The sequence below is a fragment of the Oncorhynchus keta genome, chromosome 9, assembly GCF_023373465.1.
Source record: "Oncorhynchus keta strain PuntledgeMale-10-30-2019 chromosome 9, Oket_V2, whole genome shotgun sequence".
Taxonomy (NCBI): Eukaryota; Metazoa; Chordata; class Actinopteri; order Salmoniformes; family Salmonidae; genus Oncorhynchus; species Oncorhynchus keta.
Genome location: NC_068429.1, coordinates 39,421,833 through 39,441,034, shown reverse-complemented (window position 1 = coordinate 39,441,034; position 19,202 = coordinate 39,421,833). Strand labels below are relative to the sequence as shown.

The 19,202-nt window shown below is 43.2% G+C and overlaps 1 protein-coding gene across 2 annotated transcripts; it reads right to left on the bottom strand.

Moving 5' to 3' along the window:
* Positions 1–523: 523 nt before the first annotated feature.
* Positions 524–18,867, bottom strand: LOC118387755 (sulfate transporter-like). Of its 2 annotated transcripts, none has more exons than XM_052525828.1 (3): positions 18,723–18,867; positions 5,707–6,354; positions 524–5,509 (listed from the first exon to the last, which is right to left on the bottom strand). In XM_052525828.1, exons 2-3 carry the CDS (start codon positions 6,298–6,300, stop codon positions 3,986–3,988), a joined length of 2,118 nt encoding a protein of 705 aa, XP_052381788.1. In that variant the 5' UTR covers positions 6,301–6,354; positions 18,723–18,867; the 3' UTR covers positions 524–3,985. The 2 variants fall into 2 exon arrangements, with proteins under 2 accessions (XP_052381788.1, XP_035632329.1); XM_035776436.2 differs by lacking the exon at positions 18,723–18,867 and adding an exon at positions 7,863–8,095.
* Positions 18,868–19,202: the final 335 nt, after the last annotated feature.

Genomic DNA, 19,202 nt, shown 5'->3' with positions numbered 1-19,202 from the left:
TCACTTTTGTCAGGAGGCTCTCTGCCGCCATCAAGTGGACAGTAGGCTACATTGCATTTTCACTTCAGTACTATACCAAGTAAGTCAAAATACTTTTATAGAATTACGCCACACGCCATATCAATGTTATTTTTTGGTAGATGTTGCTGATTAGATGGATACACATAAGTCTATACATCCAATCATGTTGAATGAAGAGTCAGGAAAGCTCACATTGTAATCAATGTCTGTAGTGCTCTGGAGTGATGTTTGAACCTGCAATATGAAAAGTCAGCATAATTCATGCCAATGCCCAAAGTAAATGATTATTTCTATCAAACTGACACAGCAAATTGTGAAATGACTAAACGGTAGTAAGCCTGTAATGGCTGAGCACAGAGGAATTGTTCCAATGCTGCATTCTGTTATTTTGCCAGTTAATCATTGACACAGCCGCTGTCAAGTGAATTGGCAACTGAAAAGGACCAGCATTCAATATAACTTCATAGTCTCAAAATCATTAGTCATTTAAATTACACATAGCTAGTATTGTAGTAGTTTATTAAACCATGAATTTACTTATACTTTATACAAAAGCGTTGTTTCTATTGATAACTAAGATGCACAGTATATAAAAACATTCAACCGTCAACAACTCTACAAAGTAATATAAAATACGATTTTAAGAATAATTTGATAAGATTCCAAACTTTAAAAGTTCATCTGAAACATCAACTTCTATTATAAATGTTTAGATACCAACACCTTGTTGGAATAGACACTGGAGTTTGTGTGTTACAAAATAACTGGTGAAGTCACCATCAATATATTATGGTGAATCTGTCCTGGTCAAACTCAAAATGAAACATAAAATAGATTGATTCCCCCTTGATTAGTAGTTAGATGGTCAATCATAAATCCCCTATAAAACAACCAGCAGATAACATTATCACTGACACATTCATCACTGTACAAAAGCATGCTAGTTTTATTATTCAAATAACATTAACCCCCCTCCCCACCCTATTAGCATGATAAAGAAAATCCTTCTGTCTAAGCTGGAGATGATGTGTTTTTGCATGGGCTGCGTCTCAATCCACCTGTGTTGGTCTTTCGCATCTGTGGTGGGAGGTGGCAGAGTTACAGCGGTGTTTGTCCGACCAGGAGACATCCCCGAAAATAATCTGAAGTCGGTGCCACCGATGTGCCAACTTCTGTCTGTAGCGTCCGAATGGTTGACCCCACCATCGAAAGCTGAGTCTCTCATGAACGTGTACATGTTGGTTGTTTAAAATCAAAGTATACCTACAGAAACCTGAGACCTTCCTCCCTTCGACAGGAAGAAGAGGGCGAACGGCACGAAGCTTCCGAAGCTGTTTTTTTCTCACTCGAGCGCATGGGGGAGAAGAGAGTGCTCATCACGGAGGCAGACACCAGCGAGGGCACAGGCACATGGCAGACACTTTCATTGCCAGCAGCATACCACCTTGCGTACCACTGCTGGCTTGCTTCTGAAGCTAAGCAGGGTTGGTCCTGGTCAGTTCCTGGATGATGGGAGACCAGATGCTGCTGGATGTGGTGTTGGAGGGCCAGTAGGAGGCTCACTTTCTTCTGGTCTAAAACAATATCCCAATGCCCCAGGGCAGTGATTGGGGACACTGCCCTGTGTAGGGTGCTGTCTTTCAAATGGGATGTTAAATGGGTGTCATGACTCTCTGAGGTCATTAAAGATCCCCTGGCACTTATCATAAGAGTAGGGGTGTTAACCCCAGTGTCCTAGCTAAATTCCCAATCTGGCCCTCAAACCATCACGGTCACCTAATAATCCCGTTTTCAATTGGCTCATTCATCCCCCTCCACTCCCCTGTAACTATTCCCCAGGTCGTTGCTGCAAATGAGAACGTGTTCTCAGTCAACTTACCTGGTAAAATAACGGATAAATACAAAATTACAGGAATCATGAGGATAATACACTTTACTGTTTGACCAAATCATAGGTTTAGCCGCCAACATAATAGGATCTTTGAGGTGACAATGTACAACATGCTCTTGCTACGTTTATAAACACCTTTCCGTTTTTTACAATCCATGATCTTGGCTGTATAACTTATGACAGAGTCGGGGAAGGTCTCTTTGCTGATGCCACTTTTGACCTTGAAGGTGAGTTTGCGTGACCTCAGCTCAGCCGATCAGAAAAGCCGGGCCGGCCCTTGCCCACAGAACAACCAAAGGCAAATTTGATTGAGAAATGTGATTTATAGATTTGTCATTCTTCTTGAAAGCAAGTCTAAGAAGCAGTAGATCTGTTCTATGAGTGCCATTTCTATGCTTCCCAGTCTTAAATTTAGTTTTTGTGTCTTTTACTTTCGGTGTTATACACCAGCTTCAAACAGCTGAAAATACAATATTTTTGCTTATGGAAAATATGTTTCACAGATTGTACAATGATTCTCTACACTAGACTTGCTTATTTTGTCACACACTGAAATTAGGTGAACTACAGTATTAGAATTTTAGCAACCAGGAAATGTCGGCGAGATTTCTGCTTGGTACATCTTTAGCCCTTTACACCTATATGGATAGTTTCTAACAGAAGAAATATTAAAAGTATATGCATGACCATGGTATAAATTGAAGGAAATGATCAGACCAAAGGTGAGAACACAACAGTTCACCTGACATAAGACCAAACAAATCCAAACATTACGCTGTTGATTTCATCTGCGTTTAACATTTACTGTACTTTTCGCTGCATTTGTTGATGACGAATACACTCATAAGATAAGAATATTCACTGCAATTTTGGGGTAGGTGCAAACATTATTACAAGGGCTTGAGTGAGAGGTCTAACTGGTGTCTTCAAGTGGACACACACCTCTCCGAACTGTGCACAGTACCTAAGTCATTTCAATGCACTTTTATGACACAAGGAAAGAGCCTTCAACTTAAAGGTGTTTTTTTTTAGATCTCCTAGCTTTGCCGTTGAGGAACTGAAGCAAGCACACCTACAGTCTTTTGTTTGGAACACAGCCCTGCGTCCCCACCATCACACAATTACGTCAAAAAAAAACGTTCCATTATAAATCACAATCTGGGTCAGGTGGACATCATTTGAAAGCTTATTCTATTGCCAACATGACTAGTTATAAAATAGGATCTTACAGTGTTAGGCTTTCACAAGGCACTTCAGACAAACATATTGTCATTTTTGTGCGCATGGAATGGAGTCCTTCAAGTGTGTGTTCCGCAGCAAATTTTCTTCACAATATGACACACATTCTGTTCAGGACAACCCATGGTATGACGCTTGTCATTCGTGTAACTGTACATCAAATATAGCTATCATGATTGTTGATACGGTAAATTACATCAGTTTTCAAATATGGAAATGTGAAGTGCACATTTGGACTTATGGGTGTGTGGTTTGCTTGTATGACATCAAAGCAGTGTTTATTATAATCCTCCAAGTGTCATCTGTCAGAACACATTGACTCCTCTCAATTTACAGTGTCCCCTCACTCAGACCACAAAAATGTTGCTTAACTACTAGCCCAATTAGCAGGAGGGTTTGGGGGCATTTTTTTTATTGTGCGTGGTACACATGTTTAGAATGACTGTCAGTTGAATCGCACACAGGGCTGTAAAGTAAAGAGCTTTTTCTGACATCATATATAGTACATTACAGTAATGTACTATATACAGCCACTGCATTCATATTTAGATGCTTATGAGTGACCAAATCTGCCATTTTCAAGGGGATGACAGGGGCTGTGAGTGTGAAGGGCTACCAGGCCCATGGACCGCCGGCAATGTCACCTTTTTAATTGTTTTATTTTGATATAAAAACATTTTGTGTGTGTGTGTGTGTGTCAATTTTGACCAAGCCACCCAACAGAAAAAATGTCCAGCCTATCTGGCATTTTCCAGAATTGCCAGAAGGCCAGTCCATCCCTGACCAGAGCCATTTATTTACATATCCATTTATTTGGAAATATACGGCTCTGGTCTACACCAATGTGTCACCAATAAATGCAGATGTTGCCCTGTCATTGGCAAATTGAACTGCAGTGTGTACAGTATAGAATGACAAGCGTTCCATGTCTTTGTCAGCCTTCCCGAAGAAAGAGCCTTGTCTGAGAGAATCTATGACTGTTGTATTACAGCTTGCTAGCAGCACTGTGACACCCACCTCCTTATAGTCTTTAATGATCCCTTTGAAGGTTTGCATCCCTGTGGAGTCTACGAAGGGCATGGCAGAGCAGTCTAAGATGATAGTGTGGAAGTCAAGTTCTCTGGATACCAGCCCTACATTCACCTCTCCATTAGTCTTGTCGTCTCTCCCGACTTCCTTCGCTGCCATTTTTTCAGATTTTTTCTCTGCTTCCATCCTCCTGGTCATCTCCAGGAAGGGTTCCACGCCCACGGCCTTGTACAGCGACTTCAGGAAGAAGTCCTTGTTTGCATAGTAGAGCGGGGCCTGGAAGCGGAAGATCTTCACTTTAGGGAGGGACATGAGGTTTTCATACTCCTCCAAATCCTCGTAGTAGACAGTGTCATGGACCTGTCCTAGCAGCGAAACCTTGGGCTTCTGGGTCTGGACGATGATACAGAGGATAGAGAAAACCACCCCAACCACCAGCCCCATCTCCACACTGATCAGTGCTGAGGCACTCATAGTCACCATCCAGACGACAGCGTCCATCTTACTGACGCGCCACTTACTGGGCACGTCTCTGAACTTACGGAGAGCTCCCCTCAGGCTGACGATGATGATACAGGCCAGGACGCACTTCTGGAGGGAATAAAAGAAGGGGGCGAAGAAGAGCAGGACCAGGAGAACGACAAAGGCACTTACAATGCTGGAGACCTGAGTCTGGCAGCCCGTGGAGTCTTTCACCATAGTTTTAGCCAGGGCAGCACTGGTGGTGAAACAGTGGAAGAAGGAAGGGATAATGTTACAGAAACCAATGGCCAACATCTCCTGGTTGGGCCGGACGGTGTAGCCGTTCTTCTTGGCAAACATCTCAGAGAGGGAAACCGTGAAGGCAAAGCTGATCACAGCCAGTGGGATGGCATCGAAGGCCACCCGGGGCATCAGACCAAAACTGGGCACCTTAGGGGGGATGAAGCCTGTGGGGATAGCACCAGAGACACTGGAGTCGTACCGTCCGTGGAAGTCTGCAAAGTGGGACACCAGTGTAGCGCCCGCCACCACTACCAGCTCTGTGGGCAGAGGGATCTTCAGACGATCCTTGTAGCGATCTTGGAGCTCCTTCCCCAACACCAGGACAGAGATGCAGATGACGCTGGTGATGAGGTCACAGTAGTTGGTGTTCTGGATGTTACTGAAGATATTGATCCAGGTGACCACCACAGTGCCGTAGCCCTGGTGGCGAGGGATCTTGAGCCCCAGTAGGTACTTGGCTTGGACGGTGAGGATGGTGAACGATGCGCCTGTGGCGAAGCCGTCCAGCATGGGAGCAGAGAGGTAGACGGAGACAAAGCCCAGTCTGAACACAGCCATCAATACCTGAAAGGAGGTAACCATGTTTATCAGATAGCTAATCTAATCTAAAAGGTCAATATTCAGCACAGTCATCTTTGATGTGAGGTAATTTATGATGTTTAGGACATGAGTAATCAAGTCTAACTGATTTACATCTGTTCCACTACATGTTGAAAGCAGTTATGAGAGTGCTGAATCAATCAGAGTAGTTGAAACTGTACCTGGTAAATCCCAGCCAAAAACGTCAAGGCTGCTGCGATGCTGATGGCATAACATTCTTTCCCACACTCCATGCCGAAGGCCCCTATTGTCAGGTTGACGGCTAAGCTGTCTGAGTCTTCTGTTACGTTTAAGAATCCATCTACCGTGGCTGCTTTGGTATCATCCAGCTCGAACCCTGCCATATACACCTCTCTGTCCACAACCTGGCCCACCATGAGGCTCATAAGACTGAAGATGCCCACAGACACGTGCCTGGAGGTCCCCATGAAGAAGTAGATGATGTTGGCGAAGAAGGAGGTGTAGAGGCCATAGATAGGGTCCACTCCGGCCAGCAGGCAGTAGGCGATGGCCTGGGGCACCAGGATGATGCCGATGATGAGGCCTGACATGAGATCACCCCAGATATACTCTTTCAGTTTGTACTTGGGAAGCCAGAGCACCACAGGGAAGAACCCAGTCAAGGTGTTCTTGACCCTGGGCACAGAGCAGGACAGGCTACGGCTCAGCTTGGTCTTCAGAACGGTCATGGGCTCTTTCCGCTGCCGGACCCTCCGCTCCAGGTGGGGAACTTCAGTGACCTTGGCTTCCTCCATGGCCTCTGAAAGGGGTGGGTTGTGGGGGTGGGGGTGGGGTGCTTAGCTGTGCTCCTGGAATGAATCAGACAGAGAATCGGCACTCATCATGACACTCATTGATCATTAGATAGTGTGTCCTCCCCGAAGGAAACAATGATTAAACACCTTCCCAACTAGCATTTGCATTCAAGGGGTGTTGCAATACTCATAGTTGTCTCGTTAAACTTTGATGCATAGTTTATTGTATCATTGAAACTGTAACAGAGGTTCAGTCAAGGAGTGATTTAGTGAAAATGAAAACATTGAAAAGCAATAAACATGTCGGGATCTGTGAGAGATTAGTTAGGCTATCGTCAAATAAACTTCCTGCTTGCTGTTAATGTGCTCCCACATCAAGTTCAATGTTACACAGAGACATTCAGCATCGTTGTCACACCCTGATCTGTTTCACCTGTCTTTGTGATTGTGTCCACCCCCCTCCAGGTGTCGCCCATCTTCCCCATTATCTCCTGTGTATTTATACCTGTGTTCTCTGTTTGTCTGTTGCCAGCTCGTTTTGTTTCGTCAAGCCTACCAGTGGTTTTCCCTCTGCTCCTGTCTCTCTATTTGGCCTGTTTCCTAGTTTTCCCGGTGTTGACCATTTTGCCTGCCCTGAGCCTGAGCTTGCCTGCCGTCCTGTACCGTTGCACCACCAATCTAGATTACCGACCTCTGCCCGCCCTTGACCTGCTTTTTGCTTGTCCCTGTTCGATTAATAAAGTGTTGTTACTTCGACGTTGTCTGCATCTGGGTCTTACCTGAATGGTGATAACCGTGGCAACACTTACTCAAGGACCACAGGGGAAATATATAGGTGTCTTAGGCAACCCATCTCAGGTTGCCCCTTAATTCAAAGACAAACGCAGACAATGTATTGACAAACCATCTAAAACGCCAATATATCTTAAATGTGACCTAACCGGAAATATCAAGCATCAAAGCATGCCTCTAATGATAGAAAGCATGCCTCTAATCAGTAGAAAGAAATTCCTACATTTCCCACTGTGGACAGTCTGAAAATCTCTAGATTGAGATGAATGAGTGATCCAGACATTCAGCATAGAGCTCATCATGTCTTATCATGTCTTCAGAAGCCCTAAACTATGCAGTAGATAACTGTCCCACTGGGCACACACTGAGTGAATCAATGTTGTTTACACGTCATTTCAATGAACATAGGTTGCACCGACATGCAACAGACGTTATGCTCGGTGGGATGATAACCCTTAACGGTAGCAGTAAACAGAAGATTAAATCTTATCGTTGTGTCCCATCATAACCTCATTACAGCTGTCTGATGGGCTTTGATTCCTTGCTTCTTTTTCCTGTACCAAAGTCAACACCCACCCCTCATGTATTAATAACGGTACTCAAATAGTAATGGCAATTTTAGGTCAAAATCATTTTTAGACCCTCCTCTAGAAGCTCTACGTTTACCTGTCTTAAAACGCATGAAATGCATGAAATGGAAGACATAGGTTACAAACGCAGGCTACTTGTTATTCTACCAATGTTCAGGCTGAGGCAAAACAATAACTCACCCACACTTCGTTCTGCCAACCCAAAGAGGAATGCAAATTTTGTGTCAAAGTTTTGTAGTCAGGAACATGTAACCTACAGGTACACCTACAAATAGTCACCGCTATCAATGTTCTCCCTCACAGCCAACATGTGAGTGTCACATGCTCTCTCTCTACTTTCTCTTATCCTGTCTCTCCTGTCTCTCTGGTAGTGTCATACACACACCTCTCTTGCTACCCCGGAGTAGAATGACAAAAAGGGTGTTGTCTCAAATCTATGTTGGATGAGTATAGCGATAAGGGCAACCCTTGTCCTGACACTGACCATTGCTATAGGCTGGACAGCGTGGGGAGGTGGGGCCACTGTCTCCTTTTGGGTTGTCCATAAAGTGGAAGCAAGGCCTCCCTTGGCAATCTAATTTTGTTCAGGGCAATAGGGTAACAAAAGTCAATCGTTTACTGGCTGGTGTGGCTTATCTATCTGTTAATATTCAGACCTAACCTGGGATCTGGTTAGTTTTCAAACTGAAACTGAAGAAGTTGGGTCACAAACGGAAACAGAAGGGTCACAAATGGAAACTAAAGCAGAAGGGTCACAAACTGTTAACATGCAGCAGTTCTAGTTGACACAGTGACCTGGTTTGGTGATTGTCTTACAACACAGCAATAAGATAGGGGTTCATTCACTATTGACTTGACACCAGATTACTGATCCCTGTTCTCAGTTTATTATGTATTGCATACATTAATATATCTGTCATCATGTGTCAAATATGGAAATGTACATGTTTTTTTAGAACTAGTTTTTTTTTTGCATTTGACTGAATGTCCTGTTTCCCAGAGGCCTAGGGTTTAGTAAGGTTTGCCTTTTAAGGGAAATACGTGTTCACACATTCTTTTTTACTTCTGCATTGCATATTAGTCCTCATTAATGAACTACTAGATGATGAGTTGTGTTCCTGGTTTCTAGCTATGTCATTGACTAAGACTTAGCCAATTAAGCCATGGAGCACATCACTCCAAATCTGCTATATGAAGTCCCATTGTGCTCAGTGTTATGGTACAGAAATCGATCTGTGACTAGCTAATAGTTCCTGTCTCGTGACCTGCAGTGATGTCATATCTGTGGACCCAATATTAAAGAATGCCCTAGCTTTAAATCCCGTGTGAAATCCCATTATGATATGGTATGACTCTAGTGTGGGATCACAAGACTATGTGTCGTCTGGTCTTTCCACTATTATGCCATGAGGGAAAAATTGTACAATGGCCCTTGACATTATATCCAGATGAATTAAGTCAAACGTTGACCAGTGAGGTCTTGTGAGATGTGTGTGAATTGATTTGTGACAGGTCTTGGCATACACCATAACTTATCACTGTTTGACCAGTTAAGTTGAAACATACCCTCCAAAAGGTCTGGATCATCAATATGAAGTAGAAGCTGTGTAAACATAATAAACTACATGTATGAAATAATATTTGTGTATAGAATGATATTATATAGCCTTTTATAATGGAATAGCTTACATGCAAACTAAAGAGGTATTTTTCACTAATCAGTTATTCACTTCATCTAGGTTTTTGCCTTGTTTGGCTGTATTTCATAGTGAATGGCACCATTGTTGGTGGGCTGAAGACGTTGCATTCAACAGACCCCTGTCCAACCGTGTAACAGGCTTCAGTAGAGTAATAGTACTAAATTACTGAAATGTGTATATTGTTATTGTTTCATGTGCAACACAATACTGCTCAACATCCGTTTGTATACCATTCATTCCAGACAAAAAAAATACCTCTTGAAAAACCTATACAGTGCATTCGGAAAGTATTCAGACCCCTTCACTTTTCCCACATTTTGTTACGTTATAGCCTTATTCTAAAATGGATGAAATAGCTTCTCCCCCCCCCTCGTCAATCAGTAATGACAAAGCAAAGGGAGGTTTTTAGAAGTGTTTGAAAATGTATAATAAAAAACTGAAATATCACATATACATAAATATTCATACCCTTTACTCAGTACTACCTTTGGCAGCGATTACAGCCTTGAGTCCTCTTGGGTATGACGCTACAAGCTTGGCACACCTGTATTTGGGGAGTTTCTTCCATTCTTCTTTTCACATCCTCTCAATCTCTGTCAGGTTGGATGTAGAGCGTTGCTGCTAAGCTATTTTCAGATCTCTCCAGAGATGGGGTTCAAAATCAAGGCCACTCAAGGACATTCAGAGACTTGTCCTGGAGCCACTCGTGCATTGTCTTGGCTGTGTGCGTAGGGTCGTTGTCCTGTTGAAAGGTGAACCTTCATTCCTTGCCACTGAAAAACATCCCCACAGCATGATGCTGCCACCCCATGCTTCCCCTTAGGGATGGTACCAGGCTTCCTCCAGACGTGATGCTTGGCATTCAGGCCAAAGAGTTCAATCCCTACCGGTCAAACCCTCCCTAACCTGGACGACGCTAGGCCAATTGTGCGTCGCCCCATGGACCTCCCGGTCGCGGCCGGCTGCAACAGAGCCTGGGCAAGAACCCAGGGTCTCTGGTGGCACAGCTAGTGCTGCGATGCAGTGCCCTAGACCACTGCGACACCCGGGAGGCCCCAAACTTCTTCCATTTAAGAATAATGGAGTCCACTGTCTTCTTGGGGACCATCAATGCGGCAGAAATGATTTGGTACCCCAGATCTGTGCCTCGACACCATCCGGTCTCAGAGCTTTATGGACAATTCCTTTGACCTCATGGCATGATTTGTGCTCTAACATGCGCTGTCAACCATGAGACCTTATATAGACAGGTGTGTGCCTTTCTAAATCAAGTCCAACCCCCACTTCCCTCCATTCTGCTAGCAAATGTGCAATCCTTGGAGAATAAAATGTACGAGTTACGCGGAAGATTAAACCACCAACGGGACATAAAAAATGGTAACATCTTATGCTTAACGTAGTCGTAACTGAATGACGACAATATCAACATACAGTGGGCAGGCTATGTGATGTACCGGCAAGATAGAACAGCTGGCGCCTGGTAAGACAATGGGCGGCGGATTATGTATTTTTCTAAATAACAGCTGGTGCACAATATCTAAGGAAGTCTCGAGCTATTGCTCGCCTGAGGTTGAGTATCTCATGATAAGCTGTAGACCACACTACCTATCAAGAGAGTTTTCCTTTTTCCTTCTTCGTAGCGGTTTACATACCACCACAGTCAGAGGCTGGCACTAAGACTGCATTGAATAAGCAAACAAGAAAAAGCTCACCCAGAGGTGGCGCTCCTAGTAGCCGGGGACTTTAATGCAGGGAAACTTAAATCCGTTTTAGGAAAAATAATTCTGGACCACCTATACTCCACACACAGAGATGCATACAAAGCTCTCCCTCGCCCTCAATTGGTCAAATCTGAGTAAAATTTCATCCTCCTGATTCCTGTTACAAGCAAAAATTAAAGCAGGAAGCACCAGTGACTAGATCAATAAAAAAGTGGTCAGATGAAGCAGATGCTAAGCTACAGGACTGTTTTGCGAGCACAGACTGGAATATGTTCCGAGATTCCTCCGATGGCATTGAGGAGTACACCACATCAGTCATTGGCTTCATCAATAAGTGTGTCGATGATGTCGTCCCCACAGTAACAGTACATACACGCCCCAACCAGCAGCCATGGATTACAGGCAACATCCGCCCTGAGCTAAAGGCGAGAGCTGCCGCTTTCAAGGAGTGGGACTCTAACCCGGAAGCTTATTCGAAATCTCGCAATACCCTCTGACAAACCATCAAACAGGCAAAGCATCAATACAGGACTAAGATCGAATCGTACTGCACCGGCTCTGACTCTCATCGTATGTGGCATGTTTTGCAAACCATTACAGATTACAAAAGGGAAGCACAACAGAGAGCTAAACTACTTCTATGCTTGCTATTAGGGAAATAACACTGAAACATGCATGAGAGCTCGAGCTGTTCCGGAAGACTGTGTGATTACGTTCTCCGCAGCCGATGTGAGTAAGACCTTTAAAAAGGTCAACATTCACAAGGCCACAGGGCCAGACGGATTACCAGGATGTGTACTGCGAGCATGCACTGACCAACTAGCAAGTGTCTTCACTGACATTTTCAACCTCTCCCCCTCCAAGTCTGTAATACCAACATGTTTTAAGCAGACCACCATTGTGCCTGTGCTGAAGGCCACTAAAGGTAACCTGCCTAAATGACTACTGACCCCCAGTACTCACGTCTGTAGCCATGAAGTGCTTTGAAAGGCTGGTCATGGCTCACATCAAGACCATCATCCCAGAAACCCTAGACCCACTACAATTTGCATACCGCCCCAATAAATCCACAGATGATGCAATCTCTTTTGCACTCCACACTGCCGTTTCCCACCTGGACAAAAGGAACACCTATGTGAGAATGCTATTCATTGACTACAGCTCAGCGTTCAACACCATAGTGCCCTCATAGCTCATCACTAAGCTAAGGACCCTGGGACTAAACACCTCCCTCTGCAACTGGATCCTGGACTTCCTGACGGGCCGCCCCCAGGTGGTAAGGGTCGGTAACAACACATCCGCCACGCTGATCCTCAACACGGGGGCCCTCAGGGGTGCGTGCTCAGTCCCCTCCTGTACTCCCTGTTTATTCATGACTGCACGGCCAGGCATGACTCCAACACCATCATTACATTTGCCAATGACACAATATTGGTAGGCCTGATCACCGACAACGACAAGACAGCCTATAGGGAGGAGGTCAGAGACCTGACAGTGTGGTGCCAGGACAACAACCTCTCCCTCAAAGTCATCAAGACAAAGGAGATGATTGTAGACTACAGAAAAAAGAGGACCGAGCACGCCCCCATTCTCATCGATGGGGCTGCAGTGGAGCAGGTCGAGAGCTTCAAGATCCTTGGTGCTCACATCAACAACAAACTAACATGGTCCAAGCATACCAAGACAGTCGTGAAAAGGGCACGACAAAACCTATTCCCCCTCAGGAGACTGAAAAGATTTGGCATTGGTCCTTAGATCCTCAAAAGGTTCTACAGCTGCACCATCACTGCCTGGTATGGCAACTGCTCGGCCTCCGACTGCAAGGCACTACAGAGGGTAGTGCGAACTAACCAGTACATCACTGGGGCCAAGCTTGCTGCCATCCAGGACCTCTATCCCAGGCGGTGTCAGAGGAAGGCCCTCAAAATTGTCGAAGACTCCAGCCACCCTAGTCCTAGACTGTTCTCTCTGCTACCGCACGGCAAGCGGTACAGGAGCGCCAAGTCTAGGTCCAAGAGGCTTCTAAACAGCTTCTACCCCCAAGCCATAAGACTCCTGAACATGTAGTCAGATGGCTACCCAGGCTATTTACATTGCTCTACATTGCTCCCCACCTACCCTCTTTACACCACTGTTGTTGTCATCTATGCATAGTCACTTTAATACCTACATCCTACCCCAACTAACCGGTGCCCCCCCCGCACATTGACTCTGTAACGGTACCCCCCTGTATATGGTCTCGCTATTGTTATTTTACTGCTGCTCTTTAATTACTTGTTACTTTTATCTCTCATCCTCATCTGTATTTTATTTTTTAACTGCATTGATTAGGGGCTCGTAAGTAAGCATTTCACTGTAAGGTCTACCTGTTGTATTCGGCACATGTGACTAATACAATTTGATTTGATTTTATCAATTGAATTTACCACAGGGGTTCTCCAATCAAGTTCAAGAAACATCTCAAGGATGATTCATGGAAACATTAAAACATTAATCATGTTTGAGTACAAATTTGAGTCTCATATCAAAGGGTCTAAATACCTTTGTAAATAATGTATTTCAGATTTTTTTTGTATACATTTGCAAAAAAAAAACATTTTGATGTTGTATTTTGTGTAGATTGATAAAGATTTGTATTTATTTAATCAATTTTAGAATAAGGCTCTAACTTAACGAAATGTGTAAAAAGTCTGAATCTGAGTCTGAGTCGGAGTCTGAATACTTTCTGAATGCACTGTATATGTGAAAGACATGAAGAGAGGAATACAACATGCTGATGAAAAAATATAGTTTTCAATTGAACATTGAAATATATTATACAATTCATTAATAAGGCAATACTTTGTTTTATAAATGTCTAACTATATAGGACGCATACTATAAATTATAGATATGAGAGGATGACTACTCTATCTCTTTAAATACACCAGAGTCAGGGGGTTGTCTGATGTATATTCATTCTCAGTCTAGAAATGTATCCGTTTTATCTGCAAAAGCCCCTCTCCAGGGGTCCATCTGTGGCTGCATAGAACCAGTCAACACAGTGTACAAGGAGAGGGGACTCACTCTGATATAAGGGGTGTGGAGGCTGGTGAGAGGATACAGTAGCCATGCCTTCTCTTCTGAGATCTTCACTGTGCTCACACCCAGGCCTGATTCAGTACAGCTGGATGGAGCAAGGGATGATGGGAATAGGAGCCTCATTCTCATCCAGGGCCCACTCATCTAATCCTCCAATCAGAGAAAGAGAGACGAGGGGATGGGGGATGGGTTTGTGGGCTGGTTCATAACCATGGAAACTGGTGGGCTGGTTCATAACCATCCATTCACTGATGAGACTGAGAATCAGCGTGAGCGGGTTGAGTGATTGAATGCTTTCTCCAAGGCACAGAATGCTCATAAACTTTGTTGAATGTGCTATGTAAGTTGTTAAAGATATATCGCTTTTTCTAGGACATATCACTAGCACTGTTACTTTGTCAAACGTGTCACTGCCTAGTACCCTATTATCTCCCCAGGAAGGCTACCTCAGCAATGACATCCAGGTGTTCTATTCTACTCTATTGTTGGGTCCTGTTTGCAGTGCTGGCTGGACAGAGGACCTTTTTTTTAATGCCAGTTCACTCTTGCGTTCATAGTGCATGTGGTGTGAGAGTAATTAAACGTCCTTTACACATTAACTTCCTTTGAAGAGAGTTTCTTTTTTTTTTCCATCAGCATGTAAATGTTTGAATAGGATTAGTCAGAGAGAGTGGGAAAGTAACCTATTGGCAACCCTCTCATCCATCTGAACATGTGCATCCAGGTTCACAGCAGGTAAACTCTTGGCCTTGGAATCCACACTAACTGAGTGAACCAGAGCTTGGCTTGAGCAGCAACGTTGAACGTTCTCCCCTTTGATCCGAACAAGATTGATGGTATCAAATGAATGAGACATTTATGATCCTCTAAAACTGATAGATTTCTGCTGTGCACATGACATAGGTGTCAACTCCCATGAACTATAATGGAATTATATGGCCAAACAGTGGTTAAACCTTATCAAGAGGACATGAAACATGTTATAAATTATTCACACACTGTCAACAGTATTTTGACATCTGACCACTGACGATAGGAACTTCTTATCCAGATCCTTTGGCTTACTTAGGGGTTTTGTCTTAGCAACATGTTCTGATCTTTACATATTTTTGTCCCATTAATTAGAATCATACATTGACATACTTAAGAAGAGAGATACTTAGGTGCATAAAATACTTTGGCTTGCATACAATTACATTATCTAACAGCCAAGATAATTTCAATTTGTTTAATGGGAAAGTAGGCTTTTGTCCCAGCTCAAATGTCCAGGGTCATTGTCGTTGTAAAGTCCCTTTGTCTGGGTTATATTGTAACCATATAATAATTTGTTGCTACATCGAATACCTTAGGTCTACGTAGAATGCTGATTCACACAAAATCGGTCACTCATTTCGTTATGGTTATGGAGTATTTAAGACTGTGAGCAGTTGTTTGGGGAAAAATAATGCATACCATACAGGTTTGATGCTATTCATAAAACAAATATTTTCCATATTGCACATCATTAATTCTTCGCCACGAGTGTGGTAGTTCCACTGGGTGGCGAAATGAGAATACCATCTGCCACTAGAGAGAGCAGTATCCTATGTGCTCGTCACCACCACTACTGTTGAATAGTACAGGGTGTTGGAAAAGGCAGTGGAAACCGTATGGCAATGCAATAGGTTTTTGTGAATGTTTACTTTATCTATATATTCTTAGGATATAACTATTTCTCAGTGGGTGATCACCGATCATGGTTTGAATATAACTTTTTGCCTAAGTCCAAACGGAGAGATAAGGACACAGTGTATTTGTAAAGAAACTCTCAGGCCAGATAGGTTTCCAGATAGGCCTCTAAGCCTTTAGTGGACCTGGAACAGACAGTATTTTAGCAACATGAAATCTGATTCAAATCTGTTCATATACACCCCCAGGACGAATATGACTATTTTTTATAAAATTTTCTGACAAGTGAGCACTTTGATATGGTCACGTTCACGTTTTCATAAATTCTTAGAAGGTTTGGGAATAACATATACTAAGGTATTTGTGAAAATTCTACAGCAATATAGAGTGGGAAAGCGGCCGATCTCAGATATAAAAAGTATCTAGACATTATCTAATTTCTTTTAGGCTAGCATTTAGTTTTCAGCAGCGGAGATTTGTATAAACCTCGCTGTCTGTCTCGTCGACATTTGAAACACTGTTTCAATATTCAAATTCGATCTCCAGCTGTCGCATAGTAAGAACGAGTCTGGACGAGACAGACAGACAGACAGACAGGCAGCTTTTCTCAGCCAGTCGAAACCCTGAATCATTTTTATGGATATATACAAAGAAATATCAACAGAAAACAGGTACAACTTCAGCTAGTTTGCAGTCTTTCTAGCACCAGGTTAAAGTGATTGTGTTAGCTGTGTTGTTGGCTAGCTCCTCGAAACAACAATGTCCTGACGAGAGAGCACTTTTTCTACGTGAGTCATTAGCTCAATCTTATGGATGTATCCAAATAAATGTCATAAATGTTCTGTTGCTATACTGGCTGGCAACATTATTATCCCTTCCTTACTAGCTAGCCAACTACGGCTAACTTACAGTCACGTCAAACAGTGCAGCCAGAATAACAACCAAGTAGCTGCATTTGTTTAAGATGTTTTCTAGTGACGCGTCCATAGATACAGAACAAAAAGACTTAGCAACTGGGTCTCGTCTCTGGCAACCGAACCGATAGAACGAACGACCAGATGGCTTGGGTAGCAGCCCTACATTTGTGCTGGGACTATATCTTATGGAAATATGAAAGTGTGATTAAATTAATCAAAAAAATGTTTTAAATTAAAATATGTAAATCATTATTTGAATATGTTGGTAACCAGTTGTATAAAAGTGATAATGCCCTCAAAACCGGTGTTTGGAAGATATTAGCATGGTTTGCCGGCCCTCGACTTCGTCTTGGGCCTATCAGCACCTGAGCCAATATATCATCAAAACACCGGCTTCTGGCATTATCACTTAAATAGACACTGCAGTAAATAAAACCTAATAAAAACATCAGTCTTCCAAGACCCGAGTATATGCAGACCGGTGCGCCATATTCAATCAGAGCTATAATAGGCCTTTATGCAAACAAGCCATTTGCCACAAGGGCCTGCCATCATTCACTGTGAACTGAACTGTGTATTTACAGGCAGTTGCAACAGTGCAACTTTAAACCATTAGAAAGCATTTGGCAAAAGCCAGAAAATACACCTGAATAGATTTATGCAAATACCATTGGAGTCCTCTTAAATTTTAGTCGTATTGATCAAACAAACATAAAAAGGTAGGCGATCTTTCCCTATATCCACATCAACAAGATTAAGGCTAGCCAGAGCAAGATGAGCTCAAATCTAACAAAGGAACATTAGATAAACCCTCTCAGAGTGACCTGGGGTTTGCACATTTTTACACACGTTTCATCTGCAACTACAGCCATCTGTCAGCACCTCTCACCTCGTTCCGCTCCCTCTTTCTCTGTATGTATGTGTGATTGTGTGGGCGGAGACAGGTGTGCTGTAGGCAGAGCAGATCCCTACCAGCTGCAACCTGTTCCATAATCAAGACCTCTACAAATACTCAGCCCTGCCACTTCCACGCTGCCAGATCGTAACCTCTGCTCAGTCAGTCTGTGGTTTTAGCTGTTTGTTCCTGCATAGATCCTGTTTTTGTGTTGTGCCTGTTTTCCCATGCCTGATGCTGTTTTCCTCTCTGCTACAGTTCTGTCCGCTTTGACTCTGGTCTTTTTCTCCAGTCCCACATTTCATCAAATCCCGCCACCCTGTCCTGGACCCCCCACTCTACTGCTTCCTTGGATTCCTCACCAGGACCTGCTTACCCAGCCCTAACTCCCCTCGCTCCAGCCACAGCACCTGTCTCCCTGTAAACCGCACAATCTTTCCCTGGCCTGCACCCCATTTTCCCCCTGCTTTTCAATAAATACCTTGGTTACCTCATCCCAGTCTCCTCGTCTGAGTCTGCTCCGTGTAACAGAGTACATTTACAAACGCAAGGGATATGCAAGAGATATGCTAACAGGATAACAGTCGTTCAGCATATCTAGCTAGCAAAGTGATTAACATTTTCTTGCTGGCTAACCAAATGACACCTGCATCTGTGGCTGTGTAGCCACCAAAAAAACTATATGATGGGGAAAAAGTCAGTCACTCACCCACAGTGCTTTAAAGTACTACATAAGTCGTTTTTTGGGGGTATCTGTACTTTACTTTACTATTGACAACTTTTACTTCACTACATTCCTAAAGAAAATAATGTACTTTTTACTCCATACATTTTCCCTGACACCCAAAGTTACTCATTACATTTTGAATGCTTTGCAGAACAGGAAAAGGATCCAATTCACACATCAAGCTCACCCCACAAGAAGCATTGCATGATCAACGCCACCCTCAGCAAGGAGATCTGCTGGAAGTGATGTCTCTCCCATCCTTAGACGTACTATCTCTAGGTAATCAGTCCAGATTATTTTCGTAGGGTGTGACCTATCTAACTCTACTTACTTCTTATTTGGATTTCATTGATAACATTGACGTTCCAGGCACGAGAGTTGATGCCAGATGTCGGGATAGCAGGTAGCCTTTTGCTTAGATGTTGCTTAGCTTGGTTGATGAAAGTTAAGTTTAAATATTGTCAGTTAAATGTAAATATTGTCAGTTAATCATTCCACTTAAATTGGCTGGTTAGTTGGATAACAAGCATACTGTGTAGCTACATCTACAAATTGACCTGGCTAATTGATAGTTTGAGGAGGAGTGACATGATGCTGTGCTGTTACATTTGTAAATTACCTGGTCTAACAGCAAAATGAGCTAAAAGGAAACATCTGCTAACTACTTTAATCATTGCATTATTGCAAATTTTCCATTGGGAAAGAAAAATGGCCCTGCATTTACCAGAAAACGAAGCTCCACACAACAAGGGGGGGTAAGAAATAATTTAAACATTACATATATAAATTCCCACTGGGCCCATGATAAAAT

What these genes read in the sequence shown, in the direction of transcription:
- LOC118387755 (XM_052525828.1), bottom strand. Translation starts at nt 6,300, where the DNA reads ATGGAGGAAGCCAAGGTCACTGAAGTTCCCCACCTGGAGCGGAGGGTC. An exon ending in TTTTGGCTGGGATTTACCAG is followed by an intron (nt 5,510 to 5,706) that starts GTACAGTTTCAA and finishes ACCTCCTTTCAG; the next exon opens with GTATTGATGGCTGTGTTCAG.